Source organism: Stegodyphus dumicola, chromosome 2, assembly GCF_044657685.1.
Source record: "Stegodyphus dumicola isolate Sdum_Otavi_A_Nest chromosome 2, ASM4465768v1".
Lineage (NCBI taxonomy): Eukaryota > Metazoa > Arthropoda > Arachnida > Araneae > Eresidae > Stegodyphus > Stegodyphus dumicola.
The window spans coordinates 250,500,214-250,520,546 of record NC_140769.1 but is presented as its reverse complement, the minus strand read 5'-3'; the positions used below and the strand labels follow the sequence as shown (position 1 = coordinate 250,520,546).

Here is a 20,333-nt window from a genome sequence, read left to right as displayed (position 1 = left end):
AAAGTGGGAGTTTTGGATATGTTAGGGGCATTTTTCTCCAGCTCAGGTGAAATGATATCCTGCTTGATAACTCTGTCATCTTCATTATCAGTAGATAAAAAATCACCTGTTGAATCACTATCACTATTAGATTTCATACTTATAATATCATCCTTGGCAAGTCTGTCATCTTCTTGATCTATAGATAAGAAATCACCTACTGAATCATTACCACTATTAGATTTTTTATTCATAGCATCTTGCTTGAATCTAGTGACGCTGTTATCTTCATGATCAATAATTAAAAATTCACCTGTTGAATCATTGTCACTGTTAGATTTTTCATTTATAATGTCCTGCTGAGCAAGTCTGTCATTGTCATGATCAACAGATAAAACATCACCTGTTGAATCATTATTATACTTTTTATGTATAATATCCTCCTGAGTGAGTCTCTCATCTTCACGATTAATGGATAAAAAATAACCTGTTGAACCATTATCACTATTTGGTTTTTTATTTACAAAATCCTGAGCAGTGAGTCTGTCATCTTTATGATCAACAGATAATAAATAATCTGTTAAATTATTATTACTATTAGCTTTTTTATTTATAATATCCTGCTCAATGAGTCTGTCATCTCCATGATCAATATATAAAAATTCACCTGTTGAATCATTATCACTATCAGATTTTTTATTTTTTCTGTACTGACATACAAAATGGATATGCTTACACATATTCCATTTTATACTTGCATCTATACATGTGCAAGTAAATTTATGAATGCAGGCATTGCAGTCATTACAAATAAGTTGGCAAGTGCAATTATTTGCATTTTGTTCTACCATGTATAGTTCAGAAGAATCACTTGCTAGAACTTGCCAGCCTTTTTCACTTTCAGTAATTGAACATGATTCAGTTAGAGTTAACTCATGCCGTTTTTTTAATTTTTCCAATTTGGAACAAAGTTTATCTTTCCTCAAGCGTTTTACTGCAGCAATTTGAGAACCTAAATACATTTTATCATCATCAGAATGAAATGTATGCCCAGTTTCATTTTTATGTCCAACATGAGTTTTTAAGTAGTGAACATAGCATTTTCTATCAGTTTCGGTAACAATAATACTAGCTGGGCAAAACCCATTTATTTTTTTCGACCCTTGTAGTTTTAAATGTCGGAGACCATTGCCTTGTGGTGTATAATTACCAGAACGATGGCATACGAAAAAATGCTTAGTATTCGATTTTGTTTTTTGCACACCACGTTCAACCGAAAAAGTACACTTTCTTTTGTTTTCAATGTCTTTCTTCCAAACGCTAAATTCTTGAAAAGAAGGAAACTGCAAATTTTCAATTATAATATTTATATCATGAGAGTTTTCAAAATGTGTCAATAATTCGCCCTTTGTAGAACTAAAATCACATAAAGGGCACTTCCTCTTCATATTGCAAATGTAACTTTTACCATGTTCTGCGCGTTCATGTGCACGAAGGAAGTGCTGTTTTGAAAAAATTTTCTCGCAATCATTACATGGAAACTTACCCGCAGTTCTTAATGTAGGAGCTAATTCTTCCAGTTTGGAAGGATGGGACTTTATAATATGCGCTCGTAGATTTCGTCGGAACGAATAAGACTTAGAACATTCCAAACATAAAAAATTGCCATTCATGACAATCACATTCGGTAAAAAAAACAAATAGTTGTAATCAAAGAACAATACATACTCTTTGGTTGTAATACTGCAGCGAGCAATGAACACAATTTCTCAGCAAGGTGTGCTTGGTCGCCAATCTCATGATCCATCGCCAATAGTGTACAGGGGACGCGCTGCCTAAGCATGTGCTAAAACTCGCCGCTACCGAATTCTTTGTATCGAATGTATTGGGAAGAAACTGGGAAGATTTTGTGAACCGCCGTCGGGTATTTAGACGCACGTATTTCTGTAAAGCATTGATAGGTATGTTGAAATAATTGTTAGGTGTTAGAATGATTTATTTATTCATTTACAGATTGTATCATGGAATAAAATTTATTTCTATCAGTCAGTTTGATTTTTTAAATACCTTACAATTCCTTAATTTTCCACAATTCTCTTGCAAGTAATGGAAATGTACCGGTCATTAACGGAAATAACATTTCTGCTCCAGTGACTTGAAATTTTTTTAATTTTGTTTCTTTTAGGAATAAATTTTATGTTAGATTTTATTTAAGATTTTATGTTTATGTTATTTATGATTTATTTTTATGTTAGATTTTATTAAGAGCACAGATTTCGATTTTTTTTTTAGCTTAAATTTTAAAAATATTGGTAAAATGTGACATCTGTTGTTTATTAGTTCAGGGATATTAATTAGCATGTTTAAGAATAAATTTTTTGTTAAATAAAATATATACTATAAATATTTTCATAAGTATCTAGTTGTTTCCATTCTCTTGGTGAAGTAACAAAAAATAATTATCGTTGATTAAAAAATATAATAAATGTGATGATTTGAAATTACTGTAACATTTTTAGTAAGTTCTGACGTCTTAAGTTTCACGCTATTCAGTCACACCACTCGCTAATTTTAATTTATTTAAAAATTCGGGCGAGTGCAATGAGAGTGAATCTCACTATTCAAAAGTGCTAAGAAAACTGTAGGATTCTGTGAAAAGTGCTAGTGTATGAAATAGAAGTTAATATAGATGATAGTAATCTTTAAACCTGCTATCTCCATGAGAACAAAATGAATTAGCATTCTTCATCACATATTTACACACCTGTTAAATCTTCATAACTTTCTTTCGAATAAATAAAAACAGATCAGAGAAATGCATAATTAACATCACACAGAGAATGTAGTGTTACTATCAAAACTGAGGGCATCTAACCAAGTGAAATAAAAAAATGTGTTCTTGTTTGTTGACAATAAGGTACTTTTCAGTTCTTGGGACCTGATTCAGAAATAGATGTGTGTGTATGCATTGACATATATGTAAACATGCGTACATACATACATACATTTCTGAATCCTATAATAGAAAAGTATCCTAATTTGTTTAAATAGAAATGTCCAGTGGTAAGATTAAATTATCTTGTGTCAAAGCTAAATATAATATAGTATGTTTGAAACAATAAAATAACTTAAAAATGTATTGGAACAATAGAATTTTTTTAAAGTTTATAAATGTTACTGTATCAGTAATGTAACTACATGGTAGAACCTATGAAAACGTAGACTAAATTTGTCATGGGCAGTGTTATGTTAAATCTCTTTTCATATCTTAAAAAACAGTATTTTGATAAGGAATTTATATCCTCACCATATATTATTCTCCTGTCCCAGTTTATTTCTTATCTATTAATAGTATGCAAGTTTATCATGCTAATGATTTTTTTTTTAATTTGCTTATAATCAAAAGGCAATTATTTATTTTGTACTTAACCCCTTTGTGGTCGGATTTTATTTTTCGCATTTCTACCTCCCAAAAAGCATTTTTTTTTAAATTTCTGAAAATTAATATATGTTCTATCCTAAATTCAAAAATGCAAAATATTTTTGACAGTAAGTATTTTTTGATTGACCTACAAGTGATCTCGTATGTGATATCCCATCCATTCATCACATTTTCCCTGTAATGCACCCAAGTTCATAATTTTTTCAAAAAAAGGTGATACTGTATTTATTAACTGTATTGTTTTCATGTGTTTAATATAAATATCTACATCAAAATAATTATTAAAATTGCATAAAAAAAGCTTTAGAAAATGGTTATCCAACCTTACTGTTAAAACTACTTTACAACTTGCCTTGGACATCAGAACATAAAAATCACATTTATAACAAAATCATTTATTTAAACAAAAACAAAAAATATTTTTTTGCAAATTTATTATTGCAAAAAAAAATTTGGCTATGAATATTAAAAATATCTTGAATAGTTTTTAGTTGAAATTCTAACAGATATCATGCGGATATTCAATAATAAATATTCAAGGTGGGAAATCTCGCTGCAAAAATTGTGAAGAAACTAGGACTAGTTGTGCTGTCTCTTGGCAATATTCAGAAATACAAAAATAATTACGGAATTTAAAGCGGCGTACGAGCTGCGACAAAGGACTTTTTCACTTCATGGCATGTGATGCCGACCTTATGGGCGCAAAAATGCTGAACATGTGAGATGCGATGCCGACCTAGAAGGGATTAATATATGTGTATTAATTTACTACAATATAAGTCTAATGTGTGAAAGAGCATGATAAGAATCTTTATTCAAAAATATTTAATTCAAAAAATTATGCTTATTGCGAGATTTCTTTCTTTCTTACTTGAGTGTAAAAATCATGAATTAAAAATATATGTTTTTATATTCAAGTAAGTTTTTTTGGATTTTTGCCCTACATTAACTAAATGGTTACCACACATTGAAAGTTTTCAAAGTAATTGAATCTCTAATAGATGATATTAAGAAGCATAATGAAAGTATTTACATATCAATTTTTATAATAATTGTACCATGAAAAATAATAAAATATTTTGGCATTAATAACTTGTGAAGTCACTTCTGTCACTTAAACAATCTGAATGGCACTTTTATCTGCGGTCTATACAATTTTACAAAGCAATATCTCGGGATATCTGTATTATTGCCATTTGTTCTGATTTCTATATTTGGCCTGAGTGTCTATACAGTTTCAGAAATAGTAAATATTTTCTCAATTCCTGTCAGTGTAACTATTGCTGCTATGATTACTACAATGATATTTAGTTTCCTCTTTTTTTTTTTTTCTGTATGCATTCTTTTACAGGAGCTATTGATTTCCACAACTCAAGTGTGGTCACTGAGCTCAGTAAAAAGGATTCCATAGAAAGGTAGAGCACAAATTATAAATTTCAACTTAATGCATGTTTTTCTTTTATTTATCCCAGGTCCTATTCCTTTTTATGTATTTATGCAGAGTCGTACCTAGGGTTTTCAGCGCCCAGCGACAACTGAAGATTTCACGCCCCCTACTGCTTGCCAAGGATGGAAAACATTTAATTCTAAAATGTCGTAACATCAGTTTAGCGCCCCTTGGATTCTGCGCCCCGGGAACAGATACACCCCCTAGCTACGCCCTTGTATTTATGCATTAGATATACCTTCAGCTTTATATTTTGGTGATGAAATGTGTGCTAAAAAATGTGCTGCTGATGAGCTTCTTCATATAATTTTAAGTAGTTTTTAAATGTGCTCTATTTAAAACTGGTTAGCTGTTTTCAAGATCTTTCCAAATTTATACAACTTCAACAATCTTGTAATTATGCTTCTAGACCTTAACCAAAGTGACTGAAATTGTCTTCAAATAAAGTAACAGGTCTACATTTCATATGACTGAATGTTCTCGTCTATTTCATTTCAGTTCTGTTCTACATTTTGCATGGAAATTGGCCATTTCTTTAAAAAAACTTTTGTGGGAGTCACATGCTGAGTTCTAATGTATGTGCTACTCGACATACATTTTAACCATTTCAACTGTATTTAATTAAATTTTTTTGTCTAGGTGATTTCAGAAATATTTTATGACTCAAATAACACACTGAGTAACATCTAGTATATTTAAAGCTTTAACCAACAAATTAATGGTATTCCAAACAACCGTAAATTACAAACTAATAATTATTTTAATCTTTTTTTTAAACATTTGCCTTATTTGCTGCATTATCATTTACAACTGTAAATTAAATATATAAACTTATTTTAAAAATTTTTAATGTCCATCAACAGGAAGGATAAATAAATTTTCTCTTGCATATGATGTTAATCATGAATCGATAATTATCACTAAATAAACAGTTTCATCTGTTGCACAAACATATATGCAGATTTTTCATTGATAGTGAATATTAAATTAACTGTCTAGCATCATATGTACTTATTTGATTAATTAAATTGTTACTGTATTTCTCTATTTTTTCTTCACTTGTATCATTTAATAATTTACCACTTATATCAATGCAAAACGGAGGGAGCATCTTCATTAATTATATGAAATTAGGGTTTTCTACAGTACAAGATGATGCATTTGTAGCACAAAAGAATTTACCTTCTTGATGATCTATTTTCGATTTTTGAGAAAATTGTATTTTTGCAATATATATGCTTACATCATACACCTTGCATTTTGAATTTTGCATTCATCATTAGATTTACACTTAAGATTTGATGGACATAAAAGTTGCACATTTTCTTATGTTGTACTAACATGGCTTGTTTAAATGATTTTACTTAAAAAAACTTAAATTCAGTTATAAAATCTCCTTTTAGAGCCATCATGGAGTTTGTCTACATAATGAAAAACTTAATAGCAGCAAACAACCAGGTTTAAGACCTGAGGAATTGTAAAAGCAGCAAGCCTACACTTTGTAAATATGCAAATACCATGTACTAACCTCTTTTGCTAATTTGTACTAATAAAAAAAACATTGTAAGTTGGAAAGCCCAACAAATGTTGTAACACAAATGTCTAAATATTTAAAAAATAAAACACGATTGAAAAAATAAATGTGGCAAAAATAGTTGCTAGTGTCAGGATATGACTGACCTGTAGTGCCCATTGAGAGGTGAAGCAGGTGGAATAATTAGTATTATTTCTATATTCCTCACCAGAAGGCAAATTAGCTTTGTGTGTCTTTAAACTGAGGGTTTTGAATCTGAGAGTTGAGAGAGCTTCTGGTAATCATATTTTGCTCCTAGTATTTTTAGCCAGCCCTGTTTAGAAGTTATATTCCGGCTTTAGCATTCTTGCTAGTTGATGTTTTATATGCGCTGGTAAAATATATGAACCAGCTTATTTTATTTAATGTGTAGTATTAGACTATGTTATTGACATTCAAATTTAACTGTCAGTTCTGTTAAATTAAAATATCCACATGTTGTGCCTTTGTGTTCAAACTGAGAGTAAAATTATTATTTAAACCTTTTAATTTTGCGAGTTGTTTAAGATGTAGTGATAACTCAATATCTGCCTAGCAGAATCTGCAAGATTTTAATTCTAGTTTCTGGTTATAAAAGCAACCCTGCAGATTCTAATTTACTGTTTGTGAATATTTAAAGTATTATTATTATTAAAGTTTTTAAACATATTAGTTTTTAAACTACCAAGCCATAGTGCAAATAAATGTTTCAGTTACATTTGTTATTATTGTATCCAGTTGGTGTTCTTGAAATCTAAGCTAAAGACAGGAGGAGAAAGACTGAAAGAAGCATTGCACATTAAATAAAATAAGTGGGCTCGGCTTAAATTCATACAGAGCTAAGAATGTTGCAGAAAACAAACTGTTTCAAAAGTGAGTATGGTGTTTAGTGAATAAGAAAGGGAGAATGATTGAAATATATCTGCAGAATATCTTGAGAAAATCATAAAGTCATTGAGGTTTTCTTGAGACAATAAGGCATTAAGAAGAAAAGTTTAAGATAATAATAAAATAAAATATGAGGATTGGGACTTTAATAGTGGCAACACAGCTGAAAAAAACGCTACGCAAAAAAACCAAAGAATATCGCGTATACCACACGTAAACTACATACCTACCTTACCTCTCAGCAAAAAAGACTTGTCTTGCCTACGTCACACGTATGCGGAGTGATGCGAAGAACGGATCCTTGTATTAGCTCGCGGTCTAAAGTAAGTGTTGTTAGGATGTTTTCAAAACAAGAACAACGATGTTGGATAAAAATTGAATGTGCCAGAGGTCCTACAGCACGACAGTGTCATCAAGGGCTTCAAGAGGCTTGCAGGGAATCTGCATGTCCTTACAGAACCGTAGCAAGATGGGTGAAAGCATTCAATGAAGGATGCCAAAACGTGGCAGACATGCTGTGGCCAGGTCGTCCGAATGTCAGCGATGCAGACGTGCAAGCTGTTGCTGCACTAATGGACAGTGATTGCCGCCAAACGATTCGTCAGCTGGCCGGACAAACAGGATTAGCGCATACGAGTGTGTTGCACATTCTGAAGGAATGCCTGTCCATGAGAAAAATTGCTTCATGATGGGTTATACATCAATTGACGGAAATGCAGAAATGGCTACAATACGATGCTGCCCGAACCCACCTGGAGCGCTATGAGCATGAAGGAGATGCTTTTTTACGCCGTATCATTACGCTGGATGAGACTTGGGCCCGATCATACCAGCCAGAACTGAAACGTCAATCAAACGAATGGCGTCATCACGGGTCACCACGACGTTCGAAATTTCGTCAGAACCCCAACAATGTGAAAGTTATGGTGATTCTCGTGTCAACTGTAATGGTGTCATCCTAACGCATACCGTTCCCCCACAGCAGACCGTCACTGCGCAGTATTACTGCTTATTTTTGGAGCACAATCTCCGACCGGCTTTGAGAAAAAAACGGCGACACTTTCTGCAGAACGCTCCTCTCATTTTGCGTGACAATGCTCAGCCGTATGCAGCGCGAGCTGCGACTGATTTGTTCAAGCGATGTGGCTGGGAAGTGCTTTACCATCCACCACACTCCCCAGATCTAAGCCCTTGTGACTATGACTTAATTCCTAAGATGAAGGAACCACTTCGTGGCACTCGCTTCCAAACTGTTCCTGAGATTCTTGCGGCAGTAGACCGGTCCATTCAAACTATCAACAAAACAGGCGCTGCTACAGGTATTCTGCGACTTCCACATCATTGAAAACTGGTTGTACACAATGCTGGCGACTATATTGAAGGACTGTAAAACATGGTGACATGAATCACTTTTGTATTCCTTGTAAATAAATAGTTGCCACTATTAAAGTTCCAACCCTTGTACTTATTTATTTATTTTTATTTAATTAATTTATTTGCAGAAAATTTAGTCTTTTTTATGTGATGCTATTTAATTTTTGCAATTTAAAAAATGAAAAATTTGAACTTACTCTGAAATATGGATTATATTTCAACAAACTAATTATAGGATGATAAAATTGTGTAAAGCAATATCACAGTGATAAAACCCTGGAAAATTGTTTCTATGCATATCATTATAAATTAAAATGTAGATAATATAACGTTTTTGTTTATATATCTTTTCTGAATGGCCCATTGGAAAATATGTTTGCTATGTATTATGGTGTTTTCTGCTTAAATGCAAAATACGGTTTTCACAGTTTCATGAATACTGAGTCGCAAAGTATTCTTTCGAAAGAAATGCTATTCAAATAAATCAAATAAAATTTTGATATATATATATATATATGAATAAGCATGTTTAAAGTACAGAATGCAAATGAATTAAAAAATTTTAAAATGACCACTTGAAGAACTATTAACTACACAACTTAAACAATTAAAATCAAATTATAAAAAGAAAAAAAACTCTAAAAATAACAACTGTGATTAACAAATGTAATATGAAGTAAAACTTTATGCAAGATTAAGAGGGTTACTTTTTCCGGTTTTCGGTTCATGCAGAATGAATGGAAAATTGGAATAGGTTGCCATTAACTAAAGTTTACCAATTGAATTCTTGGCAAAAAGTAAAAAAAAAAAAGGTGTGCCAGCATAAATTTCAGAATTACTGATTAAATTTCACACCAGGTTTTACAAAATTTGATTTTTTGGCATAATTTGAGTCATAGACTCGACTTACGAGGGAAAAAAGGCATGTCATTTCAGGATTTTGTGTTAGAATACATATGTTAGAACAAACCTATATATAAATCTAGTATATATCCTAAGTCATGCTTTTGGGACATGAAAAATGCAAGTTGAATTTTGTCAATCGGTCCAGTAGAATAGAAGATATAGAGTTGTCCACCCCCCCCTCTTTTTTTTTTTTTTTTTTTCTTCGACTCAATGTGCCTGCTAGGTTGCTTTATTGAAAGCCATGCATTGAAAGAATTTTAATTTTGTGGAAAACCTTAAGTTCTTATTTATTAAGCAGACCAAATACAGTTATTTAAACTGCTTTTAACTGATGGGGATTCTATTGAAATTATACCAACTTTTGAAATATATTTATTGTTCTCTCAACATTTATTGTTGGTATTTAACTTAGCTGTTGAACTAGAAAAGGAAAAACTTATTGTGTTACGTTTTCAATGTTTGAACACCTTAAGAAACAATATTAATTCTTGACATAAGAAATTTTTTGGCTTTTAAATTCCTCAACATTTGAAAAAATTAGAAAATGCAGACTCTCAAAAGATTACGACAACTTAAATTTTTCTTCCTTTAGTAATTATTTCTTTAGAACAGGGTTTCTTGAACTTTTTTCAGTCGCAACCCCTTTTATCATTGAAATTTTTTTGCGACCCCCAGGAAACCATAATATTTACAAAAATTTTGTGGGACCCCATAAATATTGTGCATATCCTACACACACACATTAGTGAAACTGTCAATTTTTTCACTTGTACTATAATATACTATTGCAGTTTTAGGTCATTAACTTTAATTTTAAGACATGGAACAACAATGTGAAAATTTTAAATAAGTAACAGACATAATGAAAGCGTCACGTGCAGAGCAAGGAAAATGAACATTTATATTATAAAAAGAGTGCGTTGAAATGTTTTCGTTTTTTTCCTTTGTCTGTATTGTCTTACCTTATCTATTTTCAAATACATTGTGTAAAAATATTTGGTAATTGTAAAATTATTATAATAAGTTAAAGAAATATTAAAACTACTAAAACTTTTGGCGACCCCCTGCTGCAGGTCCCACAACCCACAGTTTAAGAAACCCTGCTTTAGAAGAATATTTTGATGAAAATTCTACATTTGGCAAATTATCAAATCTAAGTCCATTTAGTTCATTTCCAGCATTACCTAAATTTGAAATTATTGAGATCTGAAACTAAAACAGGGTTGCCACGCTACCTGGAAAACCGGGAAAAGTCAGGGAATTCGAAAATTGACCAAAATATTCAGGGAAAAGTCAGGGAATTTAAGTATTTTTGTCAAAATCTGGAAAAGTCAGGGAAGTTCATACAACGATGCCGCCAAAAAAAGCGATTTTATTACATGAACATTTATATTATAAAAAGAGTGCGTTGAAATGTTTTCGTTTTTTTCCTTTGTCTGTATTGTCTTACCTTATCTATTTTCAAATACATTGTGTAAAAATATTTGGTAATTGTAAAATTATTATAATAAGTTAAAGAAATATTAAAACTACTAAAACTTTTGGCGACCCCCTGCTGCAGGTCCCACAACCCACAGTTTAAGAAACCCTGCTTTAGAAGAATATTTTGATGAAAATTCTACATTTGGCAAATTATCAAATCTAAGTCCATTTAGTTCATTTCCAGCATTACCTAAATTTGAAATTATTGAGATCTGAAACTAAAACAGGGTTGCCACGCTACCTGGAAAACCGGGAAAAGTCAGGGAATTCGAAAATTGACCAAAATATTCAGGGAATTTAAGTATTTTTGTCAAAATCTGGAAAAGTCAGGGAAGTTCATACAACGATGCCGCCAAAAAAAGCGATTTTTGCGCCGACGTCGGAAGAGATAACTTTTTTGGCGAATTATGTATCACGTGAGAGTCATTCGGGTAGCTGGCATAGAGCCAATTTTCGCAGCTCCAATTTGATTGTCTTTTAGAAAGGCAAAGCAACTTTCCCGCAACTTTTGGTTTCCATTATTCTCGAGAATCGCATGTGCAGTGCATGAACTAAAGAAAGTACCTGTTCTCGCATAAAACAAAATGGGTTTAATCCTAGTATACGGTACCATGGAGGTTAGCATCAAAGAATATGTATTGTAAAGAAGGAAAACCTCTCTGCAACAGACGTGGCTCCGTTCCATCAAAGAGGGAAACAGCTGTGCATGTCTGATATATCTGTCGTCGAAGGTTCGAAGGTCACGTTATGAAGAGTTCATAAAATGAATATCGTTTAAAATTTCTTGAACGACTTGCGCTAAAAAGACGTGCCACGCACGTCGAGATGCTTTTGTCTCAAACCGTGAGCGACGTGAACACCACGTCGATAAGCATTTATCGCAAAAATGAAAATAACGTGGTGCACACGTCGCCTAACAACGAGATTGTTTATTTCTCGAGTTACAGCTCTGGATTGCACTCGCAGATGCGGAGCGGCGTAAATGAGACACTTTACCGCTTGTTATATTGTAGCGTACTGCACCCCAACCGTGAAGTTTAGTCTTAGCGCAAGTGGTTAAACTCTAAAGGAAAAGAAAATATTTTTTGGCGCAAGTAAATTAATTCCTGGATTAGTTATTTTCAGGGGGAAAAAAAACTACGAAAATCCGTTTTTAAAATTATTGCGTGGATTTTTCGCAATAATTTTAAAAACGGATTTTCGTAGTTTTTGTCAAAGAGCGTTTCTTCTTAACACGTGTTTCTCAATTTCCTGTACACATCGCGAAGAGAGAAATTCTGGCCGCCAGGTTCTGTCGCCAAATCCCTTGGCAAATTTTCCCTCCGCATTCTAACGGCGTAATAGCATTTTACTTGTATGGAACCTTTTCTTCTTTACATAGACGTTCTTTGTTTAGAATAATAATGAGATTTGGCGACATCATGATGCGCAGTAAACGGGTCATTTTGGTCTTGGCGACAATTTTCAAAATCGTGCCAAAGCCTTACCGTATACTAGAATTTTACCGCAAAATCTTTTTAAACCTTTTTTTTTTTCTTTTTAATAAATACCTTGCCATTTTGCAGTAAAATAAAAAAATAGTAATCAGTCATCTAGGCTAGCCATGTAATATAACTATATTCGCTAAAACATCGTTGATTATTCTAATTCAATTTTTAAGTAATTATTTTTATGTTATTCATATAATTTAATGTTGCTTCTTCCCTCTAAATTTATTTATTATTAGTAAATAATATTTCCAAATTTCAGGAAATTTTCTCTGGCATAATCCTAAAATTAATTATAGCAGTATGATGACATACCATCACGAAATTTAATGCACATATTTTTTCCTTATGTATGCTGCAAAATAAATATAAAATACCTCAATTTATTAAAATAGATTTCTTTCTTTCGTTTAGCTGCAGAATGTCTGCAAAAAAAGCCTTATTTTATTCCAGATTGGGAAGATTCTAATCTCAATCTTCAGTGGAGAAAACAACTATTATAATTATATTTGTGTTTTCAAGTGTTAAGATGCCTTTTAAGAACATACCTCACGCAAATTAAATTTACCTAAAATCTAACCTAACTATTTAGCATTGCGTTGTGATTTATAAGGACCGGATTAGCCTCGTGTTGAACTGGTGATGATCATGAGTAATAATTAAATAAAACATACATTTGTTATCCAATGTATATATCTTAAATTTTAAGTGGAAAACTAAACAAAATTATCAAACAAAGTATACCAAGAATAATTAAGAATAAATGTCCTCTGGGATTTATTAAATAATTAAGTGAATTTGCTACACAATACAAGTAATACCATAATTAATTTACCTCTTAGCACAGCCAACGTACATTACGCGGATAGACTGGAATTTTCTTGAAACACACCTGGAAAACCTGGAAAAGTCAGGGAATTTCATTCTCCTGTTTGAGTGGCAACCCTGTAAAAGAAGAGCTGGATTTAAATATTGACAATCTTTTTGATGAAGTAAGATTAACTTTTTTTTTTTTTTTTTTTTTTTTTTGACTCTTCAAAATTTTGAACATTTTACAAGATCCAAAACGTAAAGTAGCAAATGGCACATGATTTTAAAAAGTGCTGATTATAAATCTAGGAATATTTTAAAAACAGTATTTTCATTTCCTACAATATCAGTGTACAGTAAATGAATTTTTGGTGTCATATCAACTAAATAGTAAAATGAATGAAATCATGTTTTGTTTCTTGAACTTATAAAAAATAAATTATTTACGTATTTTAATTTGGAAGAAAGTTGTTCAGAATTTGCCAAAACAAACAAATAAATAAATAAATAAAAAGTGATGCATATTTCCTGAAGTATAATTTAAAAATAATAGTGAATAATTAATAAAGTGTGCTAGAAATCTGAACAAGTATAATTTTAAAAATAAAAATTTTTGTTTTAAATGCCTCAAATGCTTTCTACATTTTTGAATTAACATTTAAAAATTTTAATGATTATTCTAATAATGCATCTATTATGTTTAATGAGTCGATATATTATTGTCTGAATTATAAAAATAAAACTTTTTTCGATTGGTTTCAAAGTTTCAAACATGTGTTCTTCACATGAACTTTAATAATAATAGAAATTAATATAAATATTTTACTGTCCTCTATTGCGACTCAACAGAGTTGGCAACTCTACTCACACCCCCTTCTAGGTTAAGAACTACTGTACCACTTTAGCCCAGAGCTGTTGAGAGTTATACTATTAACCTTTTCATGTATGTCTTCTTCATCTGTACTTGTCTATTCTTTATTTTTTATAACATTTTTACAGAAGTACATATATGTACATTTTGAAATATGTCCAAGAAGATAAAACAGTATATGAAAATATCTGCTATTCTTGCTTTGTTATTTAAATAATTAATATTAGTACTTCATGTATTTTGTATCTTATACTGTTTAATTTAAAGTGATATTTATTGTTTTAGTTGATAGTCTTTTGTTATCCAAAAAATGAGTAGACGACAAACTCCTAGTGAATTTCTGAAGCAGATAATTGGCCGTCCAGTTGTAGTTAAACTGAACTCTGGTGTAGATTATCGAGGTGAGTATACCCCTAGTAGGTAATCAAAGTTTTGTAATTTTTTAACTGTGTGTTTCTAAATAATGTACAGAAATTGGTTTTAGATTAATTTGAATTATTATATATTTAGTTTTGTTTTGCATTGTAAAATAAATATTTTTTAAATTCAAAACTTGTTTATTACTAGTTTAACTAGACTTTGAAAAATATGAAAGTAATTTATATTCATAATAATATATTATATGTTTTAAACTTTTTAGGAGTATTAGCCTGTTTGGATGGATATATGAACATAGCTTTAGAACAGACAGAAGAGTATGTAAATGGACAGCTGAAAAATAAATATGGGGATGCCTTCATACGAGGAAACAATGGTGAGATTTTCCCTCTAGTTTTCTGGAAACTAGTAAGATTTTTTTAACATGAAAAAGATGTTTCATATATTTGGGATAACCTTTGGCATGGCATCTGGTATAGCCATAGGAATTTTAGATAAAAATAATTCTATATTCACTATACTAGCTATATATATATATATATATTTTTTTTTTTTTTTTTTTTTTTTTGCTTTTTACTTCTAAATGAAATGATAGAATGAACTGTTGGAGAACTGGCTTTGGTGGCTGAATCACATATCTCTAGTGACTCGCTTTGTATAATATATTCTTTGTGCATTTCCATCAAGGGCATATCACTTGTTTCTTTTTTGTGAGAAGGGGGAGCATATTTTCTTGACATCTCAGGGGCTGATAATTTGATTTGGCTTCTTTCCTGGTAATAGTTATTTTTGTAAATATTACTTGTGTAACCACATTTTTATAGAAATAATTGTTTTTTAACTGCAAAGAATTTAACAACTTTGAATTTGAGAAAGACAAACAAGCAGCTATCCTGTTTCTTCAAGGAAGATGTACTCTCTTCACAAAGAAAGATTGTGTTCAAATAACCACATCAAGAAATTAAAATGCGAATGCCGAAATGCTTATGCTGCATTTGTTCATGTTGAGAAGGAAAGGTATTCCAATATAAATGTAGATCATTGGATTATGTGTTTCTTTCTTTACTGCTGTAAGGCCATTTATTTGATCTCAAAATATCTTTAATTTTTAATCTTTACTAAGGAAAGTATTTTCCAGCAATAGATAAATTGTATTGAATTAATGAAATTTAAACAATGCAAAGTTCATTCCTTTATCTTAGTGATTTTTACTTCCTTGTATGAAGTAAAGGAAGTATTGTAGTATCGGGTATCATATTTCAATGAAATTATCCATTTTAACCACTCATGAATCCATTTGAACGTTATATTTGCTTGCCATTTTATGCACAGACAGAGGACTCTTTTCTCAAAAATGGATTGTAAAGTGGATTTAAAATTGATTCAGAAGAGATTTTTTCATGGTATTTACGTACGTAATGTATGTACGTAAACCGACTGTAGGCATAGTTGACAATGACGCTTGGCCAACAGAGGCATGCGAGTGGGATGTCTGCTGCACAGTCCCATATCCAACAGTGTCTGCTGGACGGTGTGTTCCGAAACACTTGCACTTGGACTTGTATTGTACTGTCAGCCGAGCCACTGTTTGGTGCCGCGTTTGCTGTACTAAGCGGGACAATCTCAGCATCCTTTTTCTCTTATGATGTGTTAGATGTCTAATACCTTGGAGTCTACTGCTGGTTTCACCATCATAGCGTGTTTTTAAGTGAGGGCCATTTTTTTTTTTTTTTTTTTGTATCCACTAATAAATGATGCCCATGCCGCAATGAGTGCTTGCCTCGTGTCCCGGCATTCCTTGGACAAAACTGTGCTCAGTTGCAACCGTGTAGGTAAACTGTACAGTCTGTTCTGTGTCTTAAAAATGAGCAAGATTATCCAATCGCTCGCCTTGTGTGAGGAATAGTCAGTGATATGTGTTTTGTCGGCAAGAAAGCTGTCTGCTGCAGACATTCCACGGCATATCTGTGAAGTTTTCAGAGTGACTGCCCTGAGCGAAGGCAGAGTATGTAAATGGGTCAGAGACTTCAAAACTGGCCATAATAATGTCCATGATGAGGCCAGCTCTGGTTGCCCAACTGTGATCACAGACGATATGATGGCTTCAAATGAAGCAGAAATTCTTGAGAACTGATGCTTCACCATAAGCACTCTTTCAAACAAATTTCCTGAAGTGTCTAGGTCATTGCTGTACAAGATTGTTTCTGAAAAAGTTAAGGTTCAGAAACTGTGCTCCTGTTGGATCCCTAAACTCCTAATGGAGGACCACAAAAACAAAAGATTTGAATGTTTTGATTCATTATAACGAAAAAGGTGATGCCATGTTGAGTCAGATCATAATGGGAGTCAAAATGTGGGTTTCACAAGTCACACCCGAATCGAAGCAACCAGCATAGAGTGGAGACACACATACACTTTCCTATAAGGGTCAAGATGAAACAGACTCTATCCCAGCACACCATTTGCATTGTCTGTGTTTTGGGATAGGCATGGTGTTTTTTTGGTCGAGTTCATGCAACACAGAACCACCATAAATGTTGCAGCCTGCGACCAGACTCTGTAAAAGCTATGCAGAGCGATTCAAATCAAAAGAAGCGGCATGCTGATAGATGGAATTTTTGCTACTCCATGACAATGTAAAGCCTCATACCACTGCTTGGTTTTTGAATACTTTCTTTTGTTTAGTTTTCATATTTAAATGGCCTTTACTTAAATACACCCCTCATACTAACAATAGCAGATGATGAACAACTTATCAGTCATGCAATTTCGTAGATAATCATTCTGAGTCTTCAGGCCATTACAGTCTTCCCTCTATCAAATTTTCGTAGATCAGCAGGCTTTCCTATCACTCAAAAAAGTAAGTGCAGGAATGATTCCTTACCTTCTTGAGCAGCAGTTAAGTACCATTCCTACACATGCCCTCAACATCATTTAGACAAGTTCATTTAAAAATGTGGGGATGGTCATGAATATTTTATTTTGTCACTATATGTATGTATATGCAGTACAAAGTCCGTAATCCGGACTTGTCGGGATTTCGGAGTTTCTCAATTAGGGATTTTTCTGGATTATAGATCATCAATTTACATCTGGCAAGATGGCATGCAGAAATTATACAATTAAAAATATGAAACCATAATTTATGAAATAAAGAGCAATTATGATCTACAGGGTCTTAATACAGAGAAGACCCAATCCTCCTAGTCCCACTGGACCATATGATTATAAAGGGTCGACCTCCTCAAAACCAAAACGACGACAACCAGCGATCCACGGTTCCTCCTTTAATCTGGGCAGCAAAAAGAAAAAAAAAGAAAGAGATTTTAACCAACATATATGAACATTAAAACCGGGTCCCCAAAGCCCGAGCCCCGAGTAAAATAAAAACTAGTAAAAATAACAAAAGAAAATCAAAATAAATACTTCAGCAATTATACCATACTCATCAATAAAGGAATTGCTGATCAACGACACAAAAGGAAAAAAGAGAGAAAAAGAAGCTAATTAACTAAAAATAATTGGGGGGTTAATTAACGAACTAAAAATAAGTTCGTTGATCTACAGGCTATCAAAAAAAAAAAAAAAGCTTAATATTTATTTGTTTACTTTATTAAACATTTCTTTCAATGTAAGTTGTTTAAGATGCTTCCACAAAAAATTCAAAAAGTTCCTTTTTCTTGTTTCTTGTGTCATCCAATGCCATACTCTTCGCATAATTTTCAGACGGATATGCCTTTATCCATTTTTTGCAGCAATTCCACTTTTTGTTTGATGGACATCCAAACATGCTTTCGCTTTGGTAGATCCTTTGGCAGCTCTAGAATTGGAAACTGTTTTTGACATAATCGAAAGCTCAAGCTTAATTTTTATAAAATTCCTCTAATAGTCTTAAAAAAATAATAAGCCAGATCCAATTAGAAAATTAAGGAACAGCACAATCTGCAACATTAACTGAAATGCCTTAGAATCAGTAAAGATAATTTAGCCTAGCTTATACCGACTGTTTTACATTAAACGCGCATGCATAAATGCACTACGCGCATGTGTAAACGCATTACGAGCATGCGTAAAGCATAGGAAAGATATTCTCTGCAAGATATTAGTCACTCTTTCCATGCAATTTCTCTGCATTGTGAAATCCTTAGTTCACTCGTTTTTCAGGATTAACACGAAGACTTTCCAGGGTAACAAAGAACAGTGTGTGCTAGTAGAGAACTTTCTCTTCTCTTGGAAATGAACCACAGTGTCCACCATAGGGCTGGTGAAAGTAAGGACACTCCCCTCTGCCGGTTTTCTGTTGAAATATCTTTTTAAGTGTAGAAAAGTAGCTTTTGTCTGAAAAATGCCGGGAGAGTAAGATGCATCCGAGTGTCAAGAAAGCTGATGTCTTTCATTTTCTATGACAACATTGTCATGTTAACCAAGAAAGTCTATGTTAAGTGTTTAAATAAATCTAACAAACCATCTTCGTTTTTCCATCTCGAAACTCGGCAACGTTACACTGGCTTGTAAATATGACTACAGTTAGTACGCATCACTTTCTTAGACTACTGCTGCTTGAATAACCATGTCTATCACTTCACCTTTCTTTCTTAATGAAAAAGAATGAAGTAATTTTATCTTCTGGAAAAACTACTGTGCACAGGCGAACGAAACAAGTTATCTATTGTTGTTAAAAAATTTTCAACCAGCTGCTTTCAGATTACATATTCAGGGCATATGCAATATAAGCTTGAGAGCACTGCCATATAATGGTTTTAGTTATTACCATTACAGTGAATGGCTGCTGCTACATTAAAAAAGCTTTTATGCAAAATCATACTTATTCACAGTTTAATAATTTTCTTTTCTGTTTAAATTAATGTATTATCACCTTTAGATTAATAATGTTATATGAAATAATAGTTGTTTAATTTATAATTAATTTAATGTATTTAATTTTATTTCTAATTCAGTAGAAGAATGGAATTAGTACCTTTTAATTTGTCTCTTAGTAGTTGTGCGAACTAACATGGGAATCTTTTCTGTTTAATGCACTTGGATTTCAATTCAGTTTTCAAAATTTGTGCTATAATATTTCTGAAAGTATTTCTTGGCTTTTGAATTGAAACAACAAAATGTATATTAAAAATATTTTGTATAATTATGTTAATATTTCTAAGTTGCTTGAAATTTTGTATTAATTTGCTTTGTAATGTAGAAGAGTTTTTGTTTATTTTATATACTGTCAATATATATGTTTAATTTTACACTTATTTTATGCTATAATTTTATACTGCCAAGTAATGTATGTTTAATTTTTTTTTTTCAGTGCTTTATATAAGTACACAAAAAAGAAGAATATAAATGTTATGGCAGATAAAAAGAACTAAAACATTCACTAAAATCACTTCATGTATCATAATCAGTTTGTAATAATTTCATAAATAAATTTGTTTCATCTTTGTGTTACTTTTCTAAGCTTGAAAATATTTTCTTGTCATCAGTATTACATTTTAATTTATAAATTCAGTCTTTTCAAATTTTTTATTTTTTCCCCTTCATTAATATTTTGTCTCAAGAAGTTTGTAAGAAAATTATGAATCTTCAGCTGTACTGAAATATTGTTGAAAATTTGCTTCTGAGAATAACTGTTATACAGTGGAACTTCCGTATACGAGAAATTCGAGATACAAGGAAAGTATGAGTGAAACACTTGTCTCTAAATACGAGTA

General features: G+C 32.0%; 1 protein-coding gene across 5 annotated transcripts; it reads left to right on the top strand.

Moving 5' to 3' along the window:
• The first annotated feature begins 1,801 nt into the window (after window positions 1-1,801).
• LOC118185533 (U6 snRNA-associated Sm-like protein LSm6) lies at window positions 1,802-20,070 on the top strand. Of its 5 annotated transcripts, none has more exons than XM_035355403.2 (6): window positions 1,802-1,940; window positions 4,773-4,836; window positions 13,400-13,549; window positions 14,524-14,639; window positions 14,879-14,992; window positions 19,931-20,070. In XM_035355403.2, the coding sequence occupies exons 4-6, from the start codon at window positions 14,549-14,551 to the stop codon at window positions 19,963-19,965; spliced, it is 240 nt and encodes a 79-aa protein (XP_035211294.1). In that variant the 5' UTR covers window positions 1,802-1,940; window positions 4,773-4,836; window positions 13,400-13,549; window positions 14,524-14,548; the 3' UTR covers window positions 19,966-20,070. The 5 variants fall into 5 exon arrangements, with proteins under 5 accessions (XP_035211294.1, XP_035211296.1, XP_035211293.1 ...); XM_035355405.2 differs by lacking the exon at window positions 13,400-13,549 and adding an exon at window positions 7,159-7,293; XM_035355402.2 differs by lacking the exon at window positions 13,400-13,549.
• Window positions 20,071-20,333: the final 263 nt, after the last annotated feature.